This window comes from Synchiropus splendidus, chromosome 10 (assembly GCF_027744825.2).
Source record: "Synchiropus splendidus isolate RoL2022-P1 chromosome 10, RoL_Sspl_1.0, whole genome shotgun sequence".
NCBI lineage: Eukaryota > Metazoa > Chordata > Actinopteri > Syngnathiformes > Callionymidae > Synchiropus > Synchiropus splendidus.
The window spans coordinates 16318872-16336196 of NC_071343.1; the positions used below are offsets into that span (position 1 = coordinate 16318872).

Consider the following 17325-nt stretch of genomic DNA (forward strand, 5'->3'; position numbering starts at 1 on the left):
CCTGTAAACACTGCTGTTGGAGTTCAGCTGCTCTAGATTGTCACCTGTGCATCGCAGGAGCAAGGAAAGTGAGTTGCTTTACAAGTCAGTGCAATGTTAGATTCGATGAGATTAGATGGCCTTTTTGATTCATTCGAAACATGAATTCAATATACACAATAATACACAATTTAATCGTAAAAAATAATATCAGATATTAGTTCACAATGTTGTCCCCTGCAGGCAGTGAATAGAACTTGTTCATAGAAGAATTTAAAACTGATGCCTTTTTCAGCCATGTATTAAAAACAGACTGTATTTCTGTTGCCCAAGGGCAATATGGCAAAAATACATCATGAGTATTTAGTTTAACTTTCGATTTTATCACAATCTCACGTAAGTTTTTGAGACGAACTTGTAAGTTTCTGGTCAGTGTTAGTCCTAAAGGAAAAAGTGAGAAAATCATCTCTGGAAAAATGAGCTGAAACTGGCTCCTTTCCCACGGTACATCTGACTCTCAGGACACAGCGGGTGAAAAACACTGATCTATACAGAAACATTCATGTACACAATATTTTAATGTCATGGGGTTTGATATCAATATGAACAATGATCCTGTACCACACATAATAATTTAAAAATAAATACTGAATGAACAGGAGAGATAAAAATGTAAACATCGATCAAACCTCTGATGTTTAGTTAAGAGCTTGTTCCAGATGTGATAATGATTCAGTCATTATTAATCATAATTGAAATATTAAATCCATCCACGAAGCGCCCACCAGATCATACATGATGAATCTCTTCTCAGCACTTTGCAAGTTGATCATTCAGCCAGACAACAAGTCAGTGACAGTCACACCTCACCACTCTCCCATAATCCTTTGCACCATCGGGCGTCCAGATCGCTACAACATTATTCTGTTTGGAACGAGGGAATTACATGTTCTCATGGCTTTGATTTCAGTTTTTATACTTGCATTTCCTCGCACTAAACCTGGAAAGGCATCATGATTCATAAAGATCGACAAAGCTTAAGTGGAAGGACGAGAACAGACGGAGGTGCTGATCCGTCTCTGGTGTGTGTCGTAACTTGCTTCAAGTCCATCTGTGTTTCTGTTGACTATTGAGTGGAGAGTTTAGCCCAGTGACAGGTGTTACATGGCTTCCTGGCCGGAGAGCCTCGATCGAAGTCTCAGGCGGAGGACAGCGCCTCAAAGTGGCTCAACCAATAGTGAAGGCCTCAGGGCAGAGCACATATGACACAGAACTGCTCCAAAGCCATCTGAGCTGACATCCACTGACCGTGTGATGGGCTTGTTGCTGTTTCAGAGTAGCAGCGTCAGTGACCAGTGTTTTCAGCTTGTTACAGATGATCGAGTTCCAAACGCTTGTGATTCTTTATTCAGCACATTGTTGTGTATCACACGCAGTCGTTCTACTGAGGAGCCCTCATCCATCCACAGGTGACCTGCAGGTGCCTGTCATGGATGAACATTCCTTTTGAGCATGTGATGAAGAAATGCACAAAATGATCAAAACTAGGGTGAATATGGTGACGCACATGCCGCTTAGAGGGGTGGGAAAAAGGAGAGTAAAGTGACTGGTGGAATTGGCAGGAAAGTTATGGCTCGCAGAACTTGTGGGGGAACTCGCTGGAAATGTCATTAACATCGCCATCTCCTGCAGGGGTTGATGATAGTGAGGAAGGTCGAGCTGTTCCTCCTGTCTCCCTCCATGTTCAACAAACCCCATCAAAGACATGAACTGGATTTGAAGCCACTGAGAGAAAGCAAAGAACAAACAAAAAAAAGTCACACATGACAGACTCAAATGAAGATTTCACGGTAAAGAATGACCAATATTAATGAGTTCTGAAATGATTTCCTGCTGAGACAATCGTTGTAAAAAGCAGCTATGATCCACTGAACAGAAGTGAAAGTACTTGAAGCATTTAAAGTATTTAGGTGTGGCCAGCGAAGACAGCTTCCTCTTTAGAAAGTTCAGTCTTTGACATATGCTGTTTCTGACAGGTGAGCGAAGAGCTCAGGTGAGTTCACACATGGATGCTTGATTTGTTCTGCGCTCGTGTTTATAGAGGCTTCATTGTCTGACAGAGACGCTGCTGAGGTTGTTGAATTCTCCCCAGATTTAAAACTACATTATCTAGTTTGATAGAATTTCGGGAAATATTTGTTTTATGTCAATGACTGATGCATTTGCGCAGCTCTCAACCATACAGAATAATGGCACAGGAATTTATTTGTCGGGACTTTATTTGGTTTTGTTGTCCCTCTGCTTCATCCAGTCAGCAGGATCAGCAGGTTTCACCAGTCGAGGAAAAGCTTGTTGACATGACGGGCCAAATGAGGCGCAGCTTGGAGGCTTGTGTCGAGCCGAAGTGGGCGTGTAAAGAAGTGCAGTGAGATTGGGAGGAGCTCATGAAGATATCAGTCAGTTATTACAGTCAAGTATTCAGGACACTATGGCGCTGAAATGTTATTGTTCAGTGAAGACTGATGCAGGATTGTGCTCTCTCTCTCTCTCTCTCAGTATCACTGCTGGTTGAGTGGATAGAGTTCATTGTTGTGATCCACAAAAACTTGTTGCCAGTTTTAAGCTCCACCCAATTCCCTGTCTGAGGAGCATGAAAGGCCTCCATATTAAAATAGTCAGGTGGATGGAGGAAGCTGAGGTGGTCTCAGTGATGCAAACCTAGAAATGTGAAAATAAGAGTTTTTAAACTTGAAAAGACTCTGGCTCTGTGAGTGAGAGCTGATGTCAGTGTTGAATGAACAACATTTCAGCACCATGGTACCATGAGCCTTGAGCATTTCATTGACTCAATTGTTGGCTGCGATTTATAAAGTTAGTTACGCACGGAACACTTCCGTTTAAAGTGTTCAGTTTTTGGTCGTTTTGATCGGAGCATTGTGCATGAGCAAAAACAGCAGGAACAGAGCAGGTGTTGGACCACAGAGTGTCTGTAGGAGTCACATGATCAGCAGTGTCTCACTGAAACCCACCTGCTCTGGTTGATGACAGACCTGGAGAAGCTCCATCACAGAGACCAGGCAACACACACACACACACACACACACACACACACACACACACACAGTTTTGAAGGTGAACGACAAACACAAACAACACCTCTGTTCATCTTTTACAGGACACACCCCCTCGCTCACTGGGCGAGATCCCTCCATCAGAGTGAGGATCAGAAGGAGCTGAGCTCAGCTGGAAGCTTCACCTGCAAACATGGACACAAGTCTTCAGAGCAGAGGAGAGACGCTCACAGGTCAGTGACTTTCTAAAGTGACAGAATGCAGCACAGATGGTAGAGAGGTCGACTTGTGATTGTGAGGTTGCAGGTTTGATCCCAGCAACCTGGCATGTTTGCGTCGCAGCCTACTGCCGTCAGTGTGTGAATGGGTGACTCAGTGAAAAGCACTTGGGTTGCTGGATGGGGATAGAAAGTGCTGTGTAAGGTTGAGCTGAGACTGAGGTCAGTGAGGTCACAGAGAAGAACCAGTGGCTCTGATGAGCAGCAGCTTCTTCCATCCACCATCAGACCTCACCATGCTGACCTCCATGTGGAATGTTCACATGTGATGGACTCTTCTGTCCACATCTTCTTTCTTCTCTCATGACTTTGATCTGCTGCTCTGAACCTGATGATTGAAGTTCTATTGTTGACAGGAAAAGAGGGCTACACACATATTCATAGAACTGCGGTTACACTAGGTAACTCGAATTTCTGTATCATATGTGTTTCGCCCTCTAACGGCCTTCGCTATTGGTTAAAACCACGGTGAAGTCGGGGAGGGCCGGCCCCTCCATAAGGGTTGTTGAGCTTCCAGCCTGCAAGAGTGACTGGCTGTCAACTTCAACAGGAGTCACGTGATGACTTGTAGTCGGCTTCGTCTGAACACATGTCCACTTTTTTCAATGTTGTTTTAGACAGCCATATGTTACGCGCTGCCATTTGTGACAGTGAGCGAACTCTGACTGCATCAATTGAAACGGCGAGTGACATCTTCTGGAAAGCCACCGCTGTCATCTGGATGCCGTTCTTCGACAGAGCCCTCCTGCTCAGAAACTGCCCTGTCAAAAGCCGCCGCTCGGTTGCGTCAGCCCAAACCTGCAGCTTCAGGGCCGGTGCCAAGCCGCGAGGACAGGACTCGACAGCCGTAGAAGCGGGACTCTAGGGAGCCGCGCTTTCCCACGACTTAAGGTTGGCTCGCATGCGGCTCTGGCAATGCCAGACATGCAGCACAGGAATCCAGGAGTTGGAGATGTGCCGGGGCCCAGACACGCAACACAGGTGTCGTGCTGGTCCGCGGCCTCCAAAGGAAAATCGCAAGACTTGCAATGATGAGACATCTCATAAATCACCTGATGGTCGTCGAGTCTCAGGCTGAGTGGAAAAAGAAAGGTGAAAGACGAGGGGTGTTATACACACTGGGGAGTGCCTTCCTAGGCGGAGTCTCAGGCTGAGGCCAGTGCCTCAATATGGATTCATCAATAGCGAAGGCAGTTAGAGGGCGAAGCACATATAAGATAGAACCACCCATGATGATGCTGCTGTGTATGTGTGAAGGTGTGGACAGAGAGGAGGAAGCTCCTCCCTCTAAAGCCCCTCTGGGTGAGGACCATGGCAGCCAGACCAGAGCTCAGAGGTGAGAAGATCAGTTCTCCTGTCAGAGCTACAAGTACTTGAAACCATTTTCACACTGCAACTTCTTTGTTCAGATCAGAGACACTCACATCAGAAGCTGCTGGACGAGGACACGGACCTGGACCTGCTCCCAGCTGTGAGTCTCTGAAGAGTAATGTGTCAATGGGAAGATATATTGACTTCAGAGGAGGACAGGACCATCAGAGGAGGAGCAGGTGAGAGACTGAGCAGGAGGAACACTGAGAGGACCTCTAGCGGTCAGACGGCGAATCACAGTGTTGATCAAAGTTGAGTCTCCATCAGGTTTAAACAGGAGAAACCAGAAGAGTCTGAACTCAACTGTGTGTCTCTGAAGAGTGACAGGTCGATGGATCTTCTTATTGATTTCAAAGGTGGACAAAAGCCTTCAGGAGAAAGGTGAGGTTTTCTGTCCCTCTCCACTCATGGGATTGTTGAGTGTGATCAAAGGTCTCTGAGGCTCCTTCTGCTTGGCCTGAACTGATGTTCACCAGCTTCATCTCAGTTGATATGTCAGCATGGACATGTGTGACAAAGTTCACGTTGGTTTCATCTGGTTTCCCTGTATCTGGAGCTAGATTGTTCTGTTTCAGCTGAGCTGCACCTGGAAGAGTCGCAGTCTGAGTCTTGACCTTCATCAGACACTCAGCTTATTTACTGCCTGATGTTCTTCACAGAGAGGATCAGCAGGTTTCAGATGTTCTCAGTCTCCAGCGTGTCCAGCAGCATCAGACAGATCTGGACTCCACACTTCAGGTGTGTTCAAGTGTTAGCTCCTCCTGCTAACTACAACAGATGCTAACTCACCAGTCAGCATTCTGGTCACCTCTGAAGGTCAGCAGGTTTTCTCTCTGTCACATGATCAGGTCACATGTTTGTGTTTCAGGTGCTGGAGGAGACTGTCATGACCCTGGTGAAGAAGGAGGTGAGGAGAGTCCAAAGCTTCCTCAGTCCAGATGATCCCAAATACCAGGATGATGAGGAAGAGGTGAAGGTGACGTGTGATGAGGAGCAGATGAGGAGCAGCAGAGAAGCTTTCCTGGACTTCATCATGAACCTCCTGAGGAGCATGGAGGAGGAGGAGCTTGCTGGTCGTGTGTGGAGCAGTAAGAGGATTTTAACCTTCAACCTGCTCAATGTGAATCTTTCAGTCTAAAAGTCCTTTTGAGCTGAAATATCTGGAGCTGATGAGTAGAATGATCTGGAGCTTGATCAGCTTCACCTTCCAGCATCCTCTGATCATGTGACTTCTCTCTTCACTCAGTAAGTCGTGGTGGAGCGTGTGCAGGACGACTGAAGAGGAGCCAGCAGAAGAAGTTCCATAGTGTGTTTGAGGGGGTGGCTAAAGCAGGAAACTCCGCCCCTCTGAATCAGATCTACACAGAGCTTTACATCACTGAGGGGGGCACAGACCAGGTCAACCAGGAGCACGAGGTTCGACAGATCGAAGCAGCAACCAGGAACCAGACCAGAGCAGAAACTACCATCAGACAAGAAGACTTCTTTAAAGCCTCACCTGAGAGAGAGGGACCAATCAGGAGCCTGCTGACGAAGGGCGTGGCTGGCATTGGGAAGACCCTCCTGACACAGAAGCTGACTCTGGACTGGGCTGAAGACAAAGCCCACCAGAACTTCCACCTCATGTTTCCTTTCACCTTCAGAGAGCTGAACCTGCTGAAAGAGAAGAAGTTGAGTTTGGTGGAACTTGTTCATTGCTTCTTTCCTGAAACCAAAGAATCAGGACTCGGCAGCTTTGAAGGAGTCCAGGTTCTGTTCATCTTGGACGGTCTGGACGAGTGTCGACTCCCTCTGGACTTCAACAGTCGGGTCCTGACAGAAGCTACAGAGTCCACCTCAGTAGACGTCCTGCTGACCAACCTCATCAGGGGGAAGCTGCTTCCCTCAGCTCACCTCTGGATAACCACCCGACCTGCAGCAGCCAATCAGATCCCTCCTGAGTGTGTGGACATGGTGACAGAGGTCAGAGGGTTCACTGACCTCCAGAAGGAGGAGTACTTCAAGAAGAGGTTCAGAGATGAGGAGCAGACCACCATCATCTCTCACATCAGGAGCTCACGAAGCCTCTACATCATGTGTCACATCCCCATCTTCTGCTGGATCACTGCCACAGTTCTGGAGGACATGTTGAAGAGCAGAGAGACCAGAGAGCTGCCCAAGACCCTGACTGAGATGTATATCCACTTCCTGGTGGTTCAGGCCAAAGTCAAGAAGATCAAGTACCATGGAGGAGCTGGGACGGACACAGTTTGGGATCCTGAGAGCAGGAAGATGATTAAGTCTCTGGGGAAACTGGCTTTTCAGCAGCTGCAGAGAGGAAACTTGATCTTCTATGAATCAGACCTCACAGAGTGTGGCATCGACATCACAGCTGCTGCAGTTTACTCAGGAGTCTTCACACAGATCTTCAGAGAGGAGAGAGGACTGTACCAGGACAAGGTCTTCTGCTTCATCCACCTGAGTCTTCAGGAGTTTCTGGCTGGTCTTCATGTCCACCTGATGTTCTTCAACTCTGGAGTTGATCTGCTTGATTCACAACAAACATTGGTCCGGACAAGAATCTTCAGAAACAAACGTCACATCAAACAGTTCTACCAGAGAGCAATAAATCAAGCTGTACAAAGTCCAAATGGACATCTGGACTTGTTCCTGCGCTTCCTCCTGGGTCTTTCTCTGCAGAGCAGCCAGAGTCTCCTTCCAGGTTTGTTGACCCAGACAGGAAGTAGCTCTTGGACCCATCAGGACACAGCAGAGCTCATCAAGAAGAAGATCAGTGAGAAAGTGTCTCCAGAGAGAATCATCAATCTGTTCCACTGTCTGAGTGAAGTGAAGGACACTTCTCTCGTGGAGCAGGTCCAACAGCAGCTGAGATCAGGACGTCTCTCCACAGATCAACTGTCTCCTGCTCAGTGGTCCACCCTGGCCTTCATCTTACTGTCCTCAGAGGAAGATCTGGATGTGTTTGACCTGAAGAAATACTCTGCTTCAGAGGAGGTTCTTGAGAGGCTGCTGCCTGTGGTCCAAGCTTCAAAAGAAGTTCTGTGAGTGGATCAAACACTGAAACATGTCTGTTGATGTGAACTGAACATGAAGGTTCTATTTCCTTGTTCTTTTTATTCAGACTGAGAGACTGTCAGCTGTCAGAACGAAGTGGTTCCCTTCTGTCCTCAGTCCTCAGCTCTCCGTCCTCTCGTCTGACACAACTGGACCTGAGCTACAACTATGACCTGAAGGATCCAGGAGTGGAGCTGCTGTCTGCTGGACTGAAGAGTCCACACTGTCACCTGGAGACTCTCAGGTCAGAACACATCATGTGTCCGGCTTCAGAGCTGAAATGTGGAAGTCAGAGACCAAGCATTCATAACATGACTAGCCAAAAAGTACTAGGACACTTGACAATGTGGTTCATACAGATCAATGTCTTTTTTGAATGCAGACTATACAATACTCACCAAATGACTGCCAAGTTGCTTGAAGGAGATTCTCCCCAATATTATTCCTGCTGATCAAACTGGCTTTGGAAAACTAATCCGACTTTTCTTCACTATTGGTTGATTCACCCTGCCAGGAAATGTCCAAGTGTATTGTCTCCATGGATGCAGTGAAAGTATCTAACAGACTGGGGTGGAACTCCTTATACGAAACATTAAGAATGCCTGGATTTGGTAGAATGTTGTTTATCGTGGCTTAAATTTTTCTATGCAGCTCCAACAGCTTTGGTTCTGACTCACCACATTTATTCAGAGCCATTTAATTTATATGGTGGCACTCGACAAGGGTGTCCTCTCAGCCCTCTTCTGTTTGTCCTTGAGCCACTAACCTTGGCTATACCAGCCAACGATTCAGTACTTGGTATTTATTAACAGAGGTACAGGTACTACAGTACATAAAGTATCATTATATGAGGACGATTTGTTGCTACACACGTCTCAAGCACAAGCCACAATCTCTTTAGTTCTCAATCTGCTGAGGGAATTCAGGGAAATATCTGGATGCAAACTAAAGTTGCCCTTAAATCTCGACACTGGAAATAACTTACAGAAAATTGTGTACATTTTTTGCGCAAAACTTTAGTCAATTGATTGTTCAAACTCAACAGGATCTAGTTAAATGGTCTTCACTTTTTATCTCCATGATAAGTAGTACGTATGATAGTTGATAGGTAGTGATACTCGTCTCTTTCACAGCCTGAGCAGGTGTCATCTGTCAGAGAGAAGTGGTTCCCTTCTGTCCTCAGCCCTCAGCTCTCCGTCCTCTCTTCTGACACAACTGGACCTGAGCTACAACTATGACCTGAAGGATCCAGGAGTGGAGCTGCTGTCTGCTGGACTGAAGAGTCCACACTGTCACCTGGAGACTCTCAGGTCAGAACACCTCTGGTTCCTCCTGTCATGTGCTGAAGACAGGTGGCTGTGTTATTTAGCTGACACTTTCAGAATGAGCTTCACAGAGAGCTTCAGAGAAAACAGGAGATGTGACGAACACATGCTCATGGAGAAACATGCGTGGAGACTTGGATCTGTTGGACACAGTGCAGAGGAGAACCCAAGGTGGCAGGAGGTGGCAGTCACTGAACCGTCAGAGATAGGCTGTGTCCCATTTGTCACCCTAACACTAACGCTGAACACTAGCACTGAACACTGAGTGCCCTCCACTATGAAGTGCCCTCAGACGATGAAGTGAAGTGATTGAATTCCCAAAGAATTGGGACTGCACACTTTACGCTGTCCCACGTGAAGACAACGTGTCGTTCCACTCCTAGATCCTTGAGGTTGTAGTTGTAGCTCAGGTCCATATTCCCACTTTGTTCAAGTCAGCTTCGGAGCTCCCTCGCTTTGAAGGGATCATTTCAAGTGGTGAAGAGCGAGTGCCCTCGGTCCTAGGAGTATTGGGACACACTACACTGATATGTGAATGTGCAAAACCAGGTGTTGGGGCCAAAAACCAGTGTTAGGGTGAGAAATGGGACACAGCCAAAAACAAACGGAAGTGAGAGATTTGCTCTGAAACAAAGGGAAAAAACAAATGTTCAAAAATCACACAAGAAACAAAAGCACGTCTGCACATGGCTGTCAACACGCACTCGTGGAAAACACAGTCAGAAACACAAAAGTCAAGGGTCAACACACGGTTGTGGAACCCAGAAGCTGACGTACAGGAGAGCAGCTGTTTCATTTCCTCGTTTACAGATGGTCTGTTGTGTTATGTCACTTCCTGTTGGAGCAGCTGGATAAACATAAATTCTTCTCTTTAACAACAACACCCCTAATTTAGCTCCTCCTTCATCAGGTTTGTTTTTTTGTCTTCATGTTTACTCAAGTTGATCCTGACTGATAGAAACTGCTTCAAATATTCCAACAATAATGTGATGATGATCTTTAGAATGGAAAGAGTTCAGTGTGTCCTCAAATAAGGAGTTTAAAGTCAAAAAAGAGGATTGAAAATGTCTCACTGGTTGATGACACTCGTCTCTTTCACAGCCTGAGCTGCTGTTGGCTGTCAGAGGGAAGTGGTTTCCTTCTGTCCTCAGTCCTCAGCTCTCCGTCCTCTCATCTGACACAACTGGACCTGAGCTACAACTATGACCTGAAGGATCCAGGAGTGGAGCTGCTGTCTGCTGGACTGAAGAGTCCACACTGTCACCTGGAGACTCTCAGGTCAGAACACATCATGTGTCCAGCTTCAGAGCTGAAATGTGAAAGTCAGAGGTGGAGACTCCAGCTTCAGAGAGTCAACAGACCATCATTGAGTTGGATGAGATTGTGCTTGTTGTGGAAATTTTTGATGAAGAACGCTGAATTTGACTTGATGTCCATCACATGTAGCATCACATGTCCCACACCAACCTCAAAGCAGTTACCTTTTGTGGTTGTCCCTCCCTCAGAGCGCACACAACAACCATCCCTGACCTTCATGGCCTGCACCCATGACCAGTTACTTGAGCAAGAAAGAGTGACATGCTGTTCCCTGTCTGAGATAACATTTTCACATTATCAGACAAATTAATGCAAAATATGGAATAAAAAAAAAATACTGAAAAAATGGCTGTGAAAAAAAAACCCTGAGTTGGATGAGATTGTGGAGCAGCTGTTTGTTTCCATCCCACGTTCCAAATACACAGCAGCATCTTCCATCTGCATGTGATTTCAGGGATCAATAGGAGCAGAGAGAAGAAAGAGTCTGGTCATATCTGCTCCTTTTTAATGAGCCTTCTTTCCCCAGTCAGAGTGTCAGCTTCAGGTTTTCCTCAGTGAAGTCCATTCTGTTGTCCAGAGTCCTGTAAGTTCACTTCAATGACGTGAGTCAGATACAGGAAGAGCCTGAATAGTCATGACTTGGAAACTAGAATGTGAGTGGATCACTGGTGTTTTGGAGCGTTCCACTTCTCTGTCCATCTTCTGAGGACTTTAGGTGGTTTGTGGACGTGTGACTCACTCATGACTCCTCACTCTTGTTCCTGTTCCCCTGGAATGTAGAAGAAACCAACAACCGAACAATGAACGACCAGGTGCCACTAGTTTGATGAACTAACAGCAGCAGTGGAGTAACTTAGCTAAATGATCTGCCAGCCAACTCCATCATGACCTTGACCTTTCATTCCTCATTGTGCCGATCAATGGCTCTGATAATGGTGACCCTGTGATGTCCTGATGCTGCTGTATAACGTCACTGTGTTGGGCACAAATAGTCAGTGAAGAATGATCTGTCATATCTGCAATATTGACCATATATGGCCATGGCAGAGATGAGACCAGTTCCAGACTTGGAAAAACAGGGTTTAGAGAAACTATGAATCAAAATGATGGAATTAGCCTCATCAGATAGGCTAGCTACAGTTGCTAGTAACATTACTGTTGAATATTTTCATGAAGATATTTCTGTTGAGTTGACTCCATGTCTTCTCCTGAATATCAGTAACTACAATGCGAATCAGACTGAGATGAAGTGACTCTCATATCTGGTCTTTTCAACTGATGAAGATCAGACTGGGCAGTAGATAAGGTAACTTGACTTGCTCAAGAAGAAATGACTTGCACATGTGTGACTAGGTCCCATGGTGTTGGTGTCAGCTGTCACATGTGGAGGTGAGATGATGGTTACCATGGGAACAGGCCAGCTGTGACCACTGGTCCAGATGAATCAAAACCTGCTGGTGATGAAATGCTGACACTTAGCTGCAGAGCTAACGCTATGGTTGCATCACTCATTACTTCAAAACTGTAACAATGGACGACGACAAAGTCTCTAGTCTGAAGTCCTGTGGCTCGAGTGTCCACCATTCTCACTGCCAACAGTCACAGACCACCCACACGGGGGCGCTGCAGTGCAGTAAATACAGGGCGGTGTCTGGATGATTTCTGTTTTGGGGTTTGGGGTTGTTCTGGTTTGGGGTTTTGTCTTCACATTTAATCAAGTTGATCCTGACTGATATAAACTGCTTCAAATGTTCCAACAATAATGTGATGATGATCTTCTAATTGGAAAGAGTTCAGCGTGTTCTCAAATCACTCGTCTCTTTCACAGCCTGAGCAGGTGTTTCCTGTCAGAGAGAAGTGGTTCCCTTCTGTCCTCAGTCCTCAGCTCTCCGTCCTCTCATCTGACACAACTGGACCTGAGCTACAACTATGACCTGAAGGATCCAGGAGTGGAGCTGCTGTCTGCTGGACTGAAGAGTCCACACTGTCCCCTGGAGACTCTCAGGTCAGATGCATTTGTCCTGCTGTGCTCTTTTTACTCTCCACCTCTGAACAGGAAATGTAAAAAAGGAGGTGCAACAAATGATTGATGAAATGCTGCAGTAACCACATGTGAACTGAGCATTTGCAAAAGTGAAACAAAAAATAAAATCAATAAAGCTGCATCTGCGGCTTTTAAATTATTACTTTTTTCATCTTTATATGTATATTGTAGAAGTATTCAGCTGATCTCTCCCTCCCTCTCTCTGTCTCTCTCTTCTCTGAGAGGAGGCAGGCTGTGCTGATAGACCTTCTCACTGCCATTTGGTGGAGCTCATGGCAGAGTAGTGCGTTGATCACATATCAAGTCACTGGGCTAGAAAAGCCTGAGAAATGGGATGTGTGGCGAGAGAGTGTGACAAGCCTCATCTGTCTGAGCCTCAGGCCGACTGCGTGAGAGTTGGCAGCCCTGCCTTCAGGGCTGAAGCACAGATTCAGGAGCTCAACTGCTGCTGCTTCACGGCTCAGACAGTGGAAGCAAAGTGACAGTGGTTTGGAGCGTCTGGGTTCATTGTCTTTTCCTACACTGCACTACAACGAAGACAAATCCGTCGCAGCCCATCAGCCAAAGTCCACAGACGTGACTATATGACCATATGAAGCAGCCATGTCTGCATTCTGAGCTGATGCTCTGTAAACCAACAACTCTGGTGACATCGATATTGGGGCACTGCAGATCAATATTGGGGCGCCTGCCCTTGTGAACTATGTCTGGCAATGCCACTCGAAAATACAACATATTTCAAAGTTCAACATCAAGTACAGATGCCACAGAATGAGGCGCTATTGCAGCATTAGCATTAGCTTCTGTCTCTTTAGTCAGACCCCTTCCAATTGGTTGACTCTTATTCGTCCCCCACACTCACCTCTGCTGCAATCAGCTCAAGCTATTGTGAGACAGAGGACGAAATAAAGAATTTCAAGTCTGGTCCAAATAGAGGATTGAAAAAGTCCCACTTGTTGATGACACTCGTCTCTTTCACAGCCTGAGCTGGTGTCAGCTGTCAGAGAGAAGTGGTTCCCTTCTGTCCTCAGTCCTCAGCTCTCCGTCCTCTCGTCTGACACAACTGGACCTCAGCTACAACGAGAACCTGGAGGATCCAGGAGTGGAACTGCTGTCTGCTGGACTGAAGAGTCCACACTGTCACCTGGAGACTCTCAGGTCAGAACACATCATCTCATCTCTTCAGTTCTGCTCCACAACTGGATGGTTCTTCTGCCCTCATGATTCTCTAAAACACTGTTTCTCCTTCACCACAGTCTGTCAGGGTGTAGGATCTCAGAGAGAGGCTGCGCTTCTCTGGCCTCAGCTCTGACCTCTAACCCCTCCCATCTGAGAGAGCTGGACCTGAGCTTCAACCACCCAGGAGGACCAGGACTGGAGCTGCTGTCTGCTGGACTGGAGAGTCCAGACTGGAGGCTGGAGACTCTCAGGTATGGACAGAGCAGCAGAACTGACTGACTGAGCTCCAAAGTGCTTCAGACTGAACATGTGATCCAGAAACAGACAGAGAGAATGTGGCTATGTTACGCTACTCAGACTCACATGTCATGTTCTCCTGCTGGACCTCGCTGGAAGCACCAAGGAGACAGTAGAAACTGAGCAGCTGTTTAGAGATCCATCTTTGTTGTCACCATCACAGTCATGAAAGAGCCGTCCACCTAGCAGCAGGAGATAACAGTCCTGAAACATCTGTCACATGGATCTGCTCTCATCCTTCTACCTCTTTCTTCCTCCAGGCTGGATCACTGTGGACCACAGAGGTTAACACCTGGACTGAAGAGATGTAAGTCTGTATCTTATTGCTTCATGAGAACTCCTCGACTCTGTCAGCTTCTAGTGGAGCAGCTGTGATGTTAGTGACGTCAAGTGACCCTTTGATCTGCTGCTGGAACTTGTCTTCATCAAGTCCAGGTCACTGCCCAGAACATTGCTCACCAACATGGTGTCCAGCAGCAGCAAGTGAGGGGCCTCCGTGCAGAACGAGAAGCAGCACTGTGGACTTTCCTCATCATCCAATATTGATTCATTCACTCTCTTCAGTCTTTGACTCCAGAGTCTCAGGAGTTCTGAGCATCATAATGTTCCCTCAACTAGACTGAAGTTAGTGACAGGCTAGCTTAGCTCCTGACCTCACATGGAGACACTTGTGTCTTTCACATGGGACATCAGCTGCTCCAGATTATTATGGGATGTTCCAGTCCTCCTGGTTCTTCTCTTGATGTGGCCCCAGTCTCAGATGACTGTTGACCTGATACAGTTTGGACCAGTGGGCTCCTGATCTCCACTGTAGCTCATGTTGACCAACAGAGCAGCCTTCCCTGGCTTGCTGGGACAATGATTGTCTCTTGAAGAGAAGGTCTGTTCTTCCTCCATCATCACCACGTGTGTCTTCTTCTCTTAGACTTCCGACCACTCTCACTGGACCCAGACACAGCTCACCAGTGCCTCCTACTGTCCAACAACAACAACATGGTGGAGCTAGTGACGGAGGATCAGGAGTATTTGGACCATCCCGACAGGTTTGAGCGGTGTCCTCAGGTGATGAGCAGAGACGCTGTGACTGGTGTCTGTTACTGGGAGGTGGAGTGGAGTGGAAGAGTTTCTGTGGCCGTGACTCTCAGCAGAGACGGAGGGAAAGAAGACGAGTCTGAGTTTGGACAGAACCGTTATTCCTGGAGTCTGAGCTGCTCTGATGATGCTGGATATAAAGTCTGTCACAATAAGACAGAAACTGTCATCCAGAGCTCAGAAGTCTCTCACAGAGTTGGAGTGTTGCTGAACGCACCTGCTGGATTTCTTCACTTCTACAGAGTCTCCTCTGGAGTCTGGACCCGCCTCTGCTTCTTCTTCACCTCCACTGAACCTCTCTACCTGGGATTTGGACTCAGAGAGGCTCCTGGTTCTGGTTCCTCAGTGTGTGTGTGTGACCTGAGTGTGTGAGCGTGTTCCTTCAACAAACTGGTGTTGCTGGTTCAAATCCCCATCCAAAATGCTGACAGTGAGGGATGAAATCAAATATTTCCCACCACTATAAATGAATGGAAAATGTTGATTCCCCTCTGGAACTTTGTCTTTTACCACCAAGCCCTAACGTCATACTGCTGCAATTTATTTGAGCTTCTCCAACCCCTGTTCCAACATTACAGCCACACGAGTCACTAATTTCACCACCTGGGTTTGATATCGCATCTTTATTCACAGACTCCCCAGTGCTCTCCGCTCTCCAATGGATCAGCAACAACACAGACCGGAAATAAACTTTGCATTTTGTGCACAGATCTTTCCTGACAACTTAACTGAGCAAAATGAACACAGACTCCTCATATGTAAAGGCATTTTATTGGTTTCAATTCGCCTGAAACAGTTTAGTGAATGTGCCTATATTTTTGTGGAAATAAATAAAACTTTTTCACCGTCCATGTGCACGCATGCAACAGGTGTTGTCAACAGCTACTGACGTGCTACGCACCGCCGACTACGATGGTGATTACCTCGAGGGGCCTGAGCTCATGTCTTCAATCCAAATTTTGAAGGGAAATAACTTCAAAAATAACTATGTTATTAGCATAACATTTTAGATTAAGGTTAACCATTTGTTTTGGGTGGTTCAGTAAAGGATTGGAGGCTGAGGAAAGCGTTATGTCATTGACGGTCCTCACTAAGATAGAAAGACTAGCACATGTGTGTGTGTTTCTACATGGTCCAGTTGAAGCACCTTTCTATAAGTGAAGCAAACTTGGTGTGCAGTGAAGGAGAGGCCTTCCACGACGACCTCGGGACCTAGAACATTGGCCTCATGAATGACGTTGAAGAAAGCAATCACTGAGGTCCAGACATGAGTGAGGGGGAGTTGGAAGACATTCAGGTTTTCCTGAATATTTGCTAAAAGGCGAGGTCACCATCGGTGAGCATCAGTTTGGTTTCATGAGAATATTAACATTTATCATCATGTATCAACACAAACAGCTCCTTCCATCCATCCTGGTCTGTTGATCTGTTGTCAGGTCGCGGGGGCAGCAGCTTCAAAAGGTTGCGACAAACAGCCACCAGCTCCGACTGGGGGATCCTCAGATGCTCCCAGGCCAGTGAGGAGATATGATCCCTCCAGCTGGTCCTGGCTCCAACTCTGGGTCCCAGCTGGTCATAAATAGCATCTTATCAAAATAAATAACTACATCATTAAAAAAGAAAGGGTGTTGGGTTTTAACCCTTTGATTGCTGGTGAGTGGAGTATTGACCGCTGCAGCGTTCCGGTCAGAGAACTGGAGTCTTCAGATGAATTCCAAACTTTATTTCCCAGATGGGTGCAATGATCAACAGGAAGTTTCTATAAACAACATAATCACAGTGAGATCAGAACTGTATAAAACGGTAGTGCAGTGCACAAACTACGTCATTCAAATCACATAAACACGCGAGTTCTTCATCATCTTTAACATTTAAACAATCCCAAACACACAGCTGTTTCACCCGGACACATACACACGTAAACAGCAAAGCGCAACACGGCAATGGAGACTGCCCTGCTCCGTAACTTCAACCAACCACCCGAACCGTAAAAGTGAAAGTAAACATCGCCAGCTCCACACTCACTATCACACACGCAGCAACAATGACCGCCCGCAATAACTATTTACAATATATATATATGAGAACGGAAACTCACATCGTCAGCGACTTCCATGAGCATGCGGAAAAGTACGTGTAACTGTTATTCTCTACTGAACTTACGTAACTACCGTAATTACTCGGGCAGCCACGGAAACAGCGCTGCAGTGAGAGGAATTCTCAACAGCCGCCCCCACGTTTGAGCAGCAAATGTGTAGTCACAAGAATTCCCAGTGCAGCCATGTAGTCTCTCACAGAGCCGGCAACTGGATCAAGCG

General features: G+C 46.6%; 1 protein-coding gene across 2 annotated transcripts; it reads left to right on the forward strand.

Moving 5' to 3' along the window:
• The first annotated feature begins 1983 nt into the window (after window positions 1-1983).
• Window positions 1984-15846, forward strand: LOC128766398 (protein NLRC3-like). 2 transcript variants are annotated; one of them, XM_053878004.1, is made up of 16 exons: window positions 1984-2032; window positions 3155-3283; window positions 4586-4664; window positions 4738-4878; window positions 4967-5080; window positions 5359-5437; window positions 5568-5787; window positions 5946-7740; window positions 7821-7997; window positions 8887-9063; window positions 10180-10356; window positions 12224-12400; window positions 13421-13597; window positions 13696-13869; window positions 14176-14222; window positions 14841-15846. In XM_053878004.1, exons 2-16 carry the CDS (start codon window positions 3244-3246, stop codon window positions 15377-15379), a joined length of 4113 nt encoding a protein of 1370 aa, XP_053733979.1. In that variant the 5' UTR covers window positions 1984-2032; window positions 3155-3243; the 3' UTR covers window positions 15380-15846. The 2 variants fall into 2 exon arrangements, with proteins under 2 accessions (XP_053733979.1, XP_053733980.1); XM_053878005.1 differs by lacking the exon at window positions 4967-5080.
• Window positions 15847-17325: the final 1479 nt, after the last annotated feature.

Coding starts and splice junctions, on each gene's coding strand:
- LOC128766398 (XM_053878004.1), top strand. CDS start 3,244: ATGGACACAAGTCTTCAGAGCAGAGGAGAGACGCTCACAG. Junction 7,741..7,820: donor CAAGCTTCAAAAGAAGTTCT/GTGAGTGGATCA, acceptor CTTTTTATTCAG/ACTGAGAGACTGTCAGCTGT. Junction 9,064..10,179: donor TGTCACCTGGAGACTCTCAG/GTCAGAACACCT, acceptor TCTCTTTCACAG/CCTGAGCTGCTGTTGGCTGT.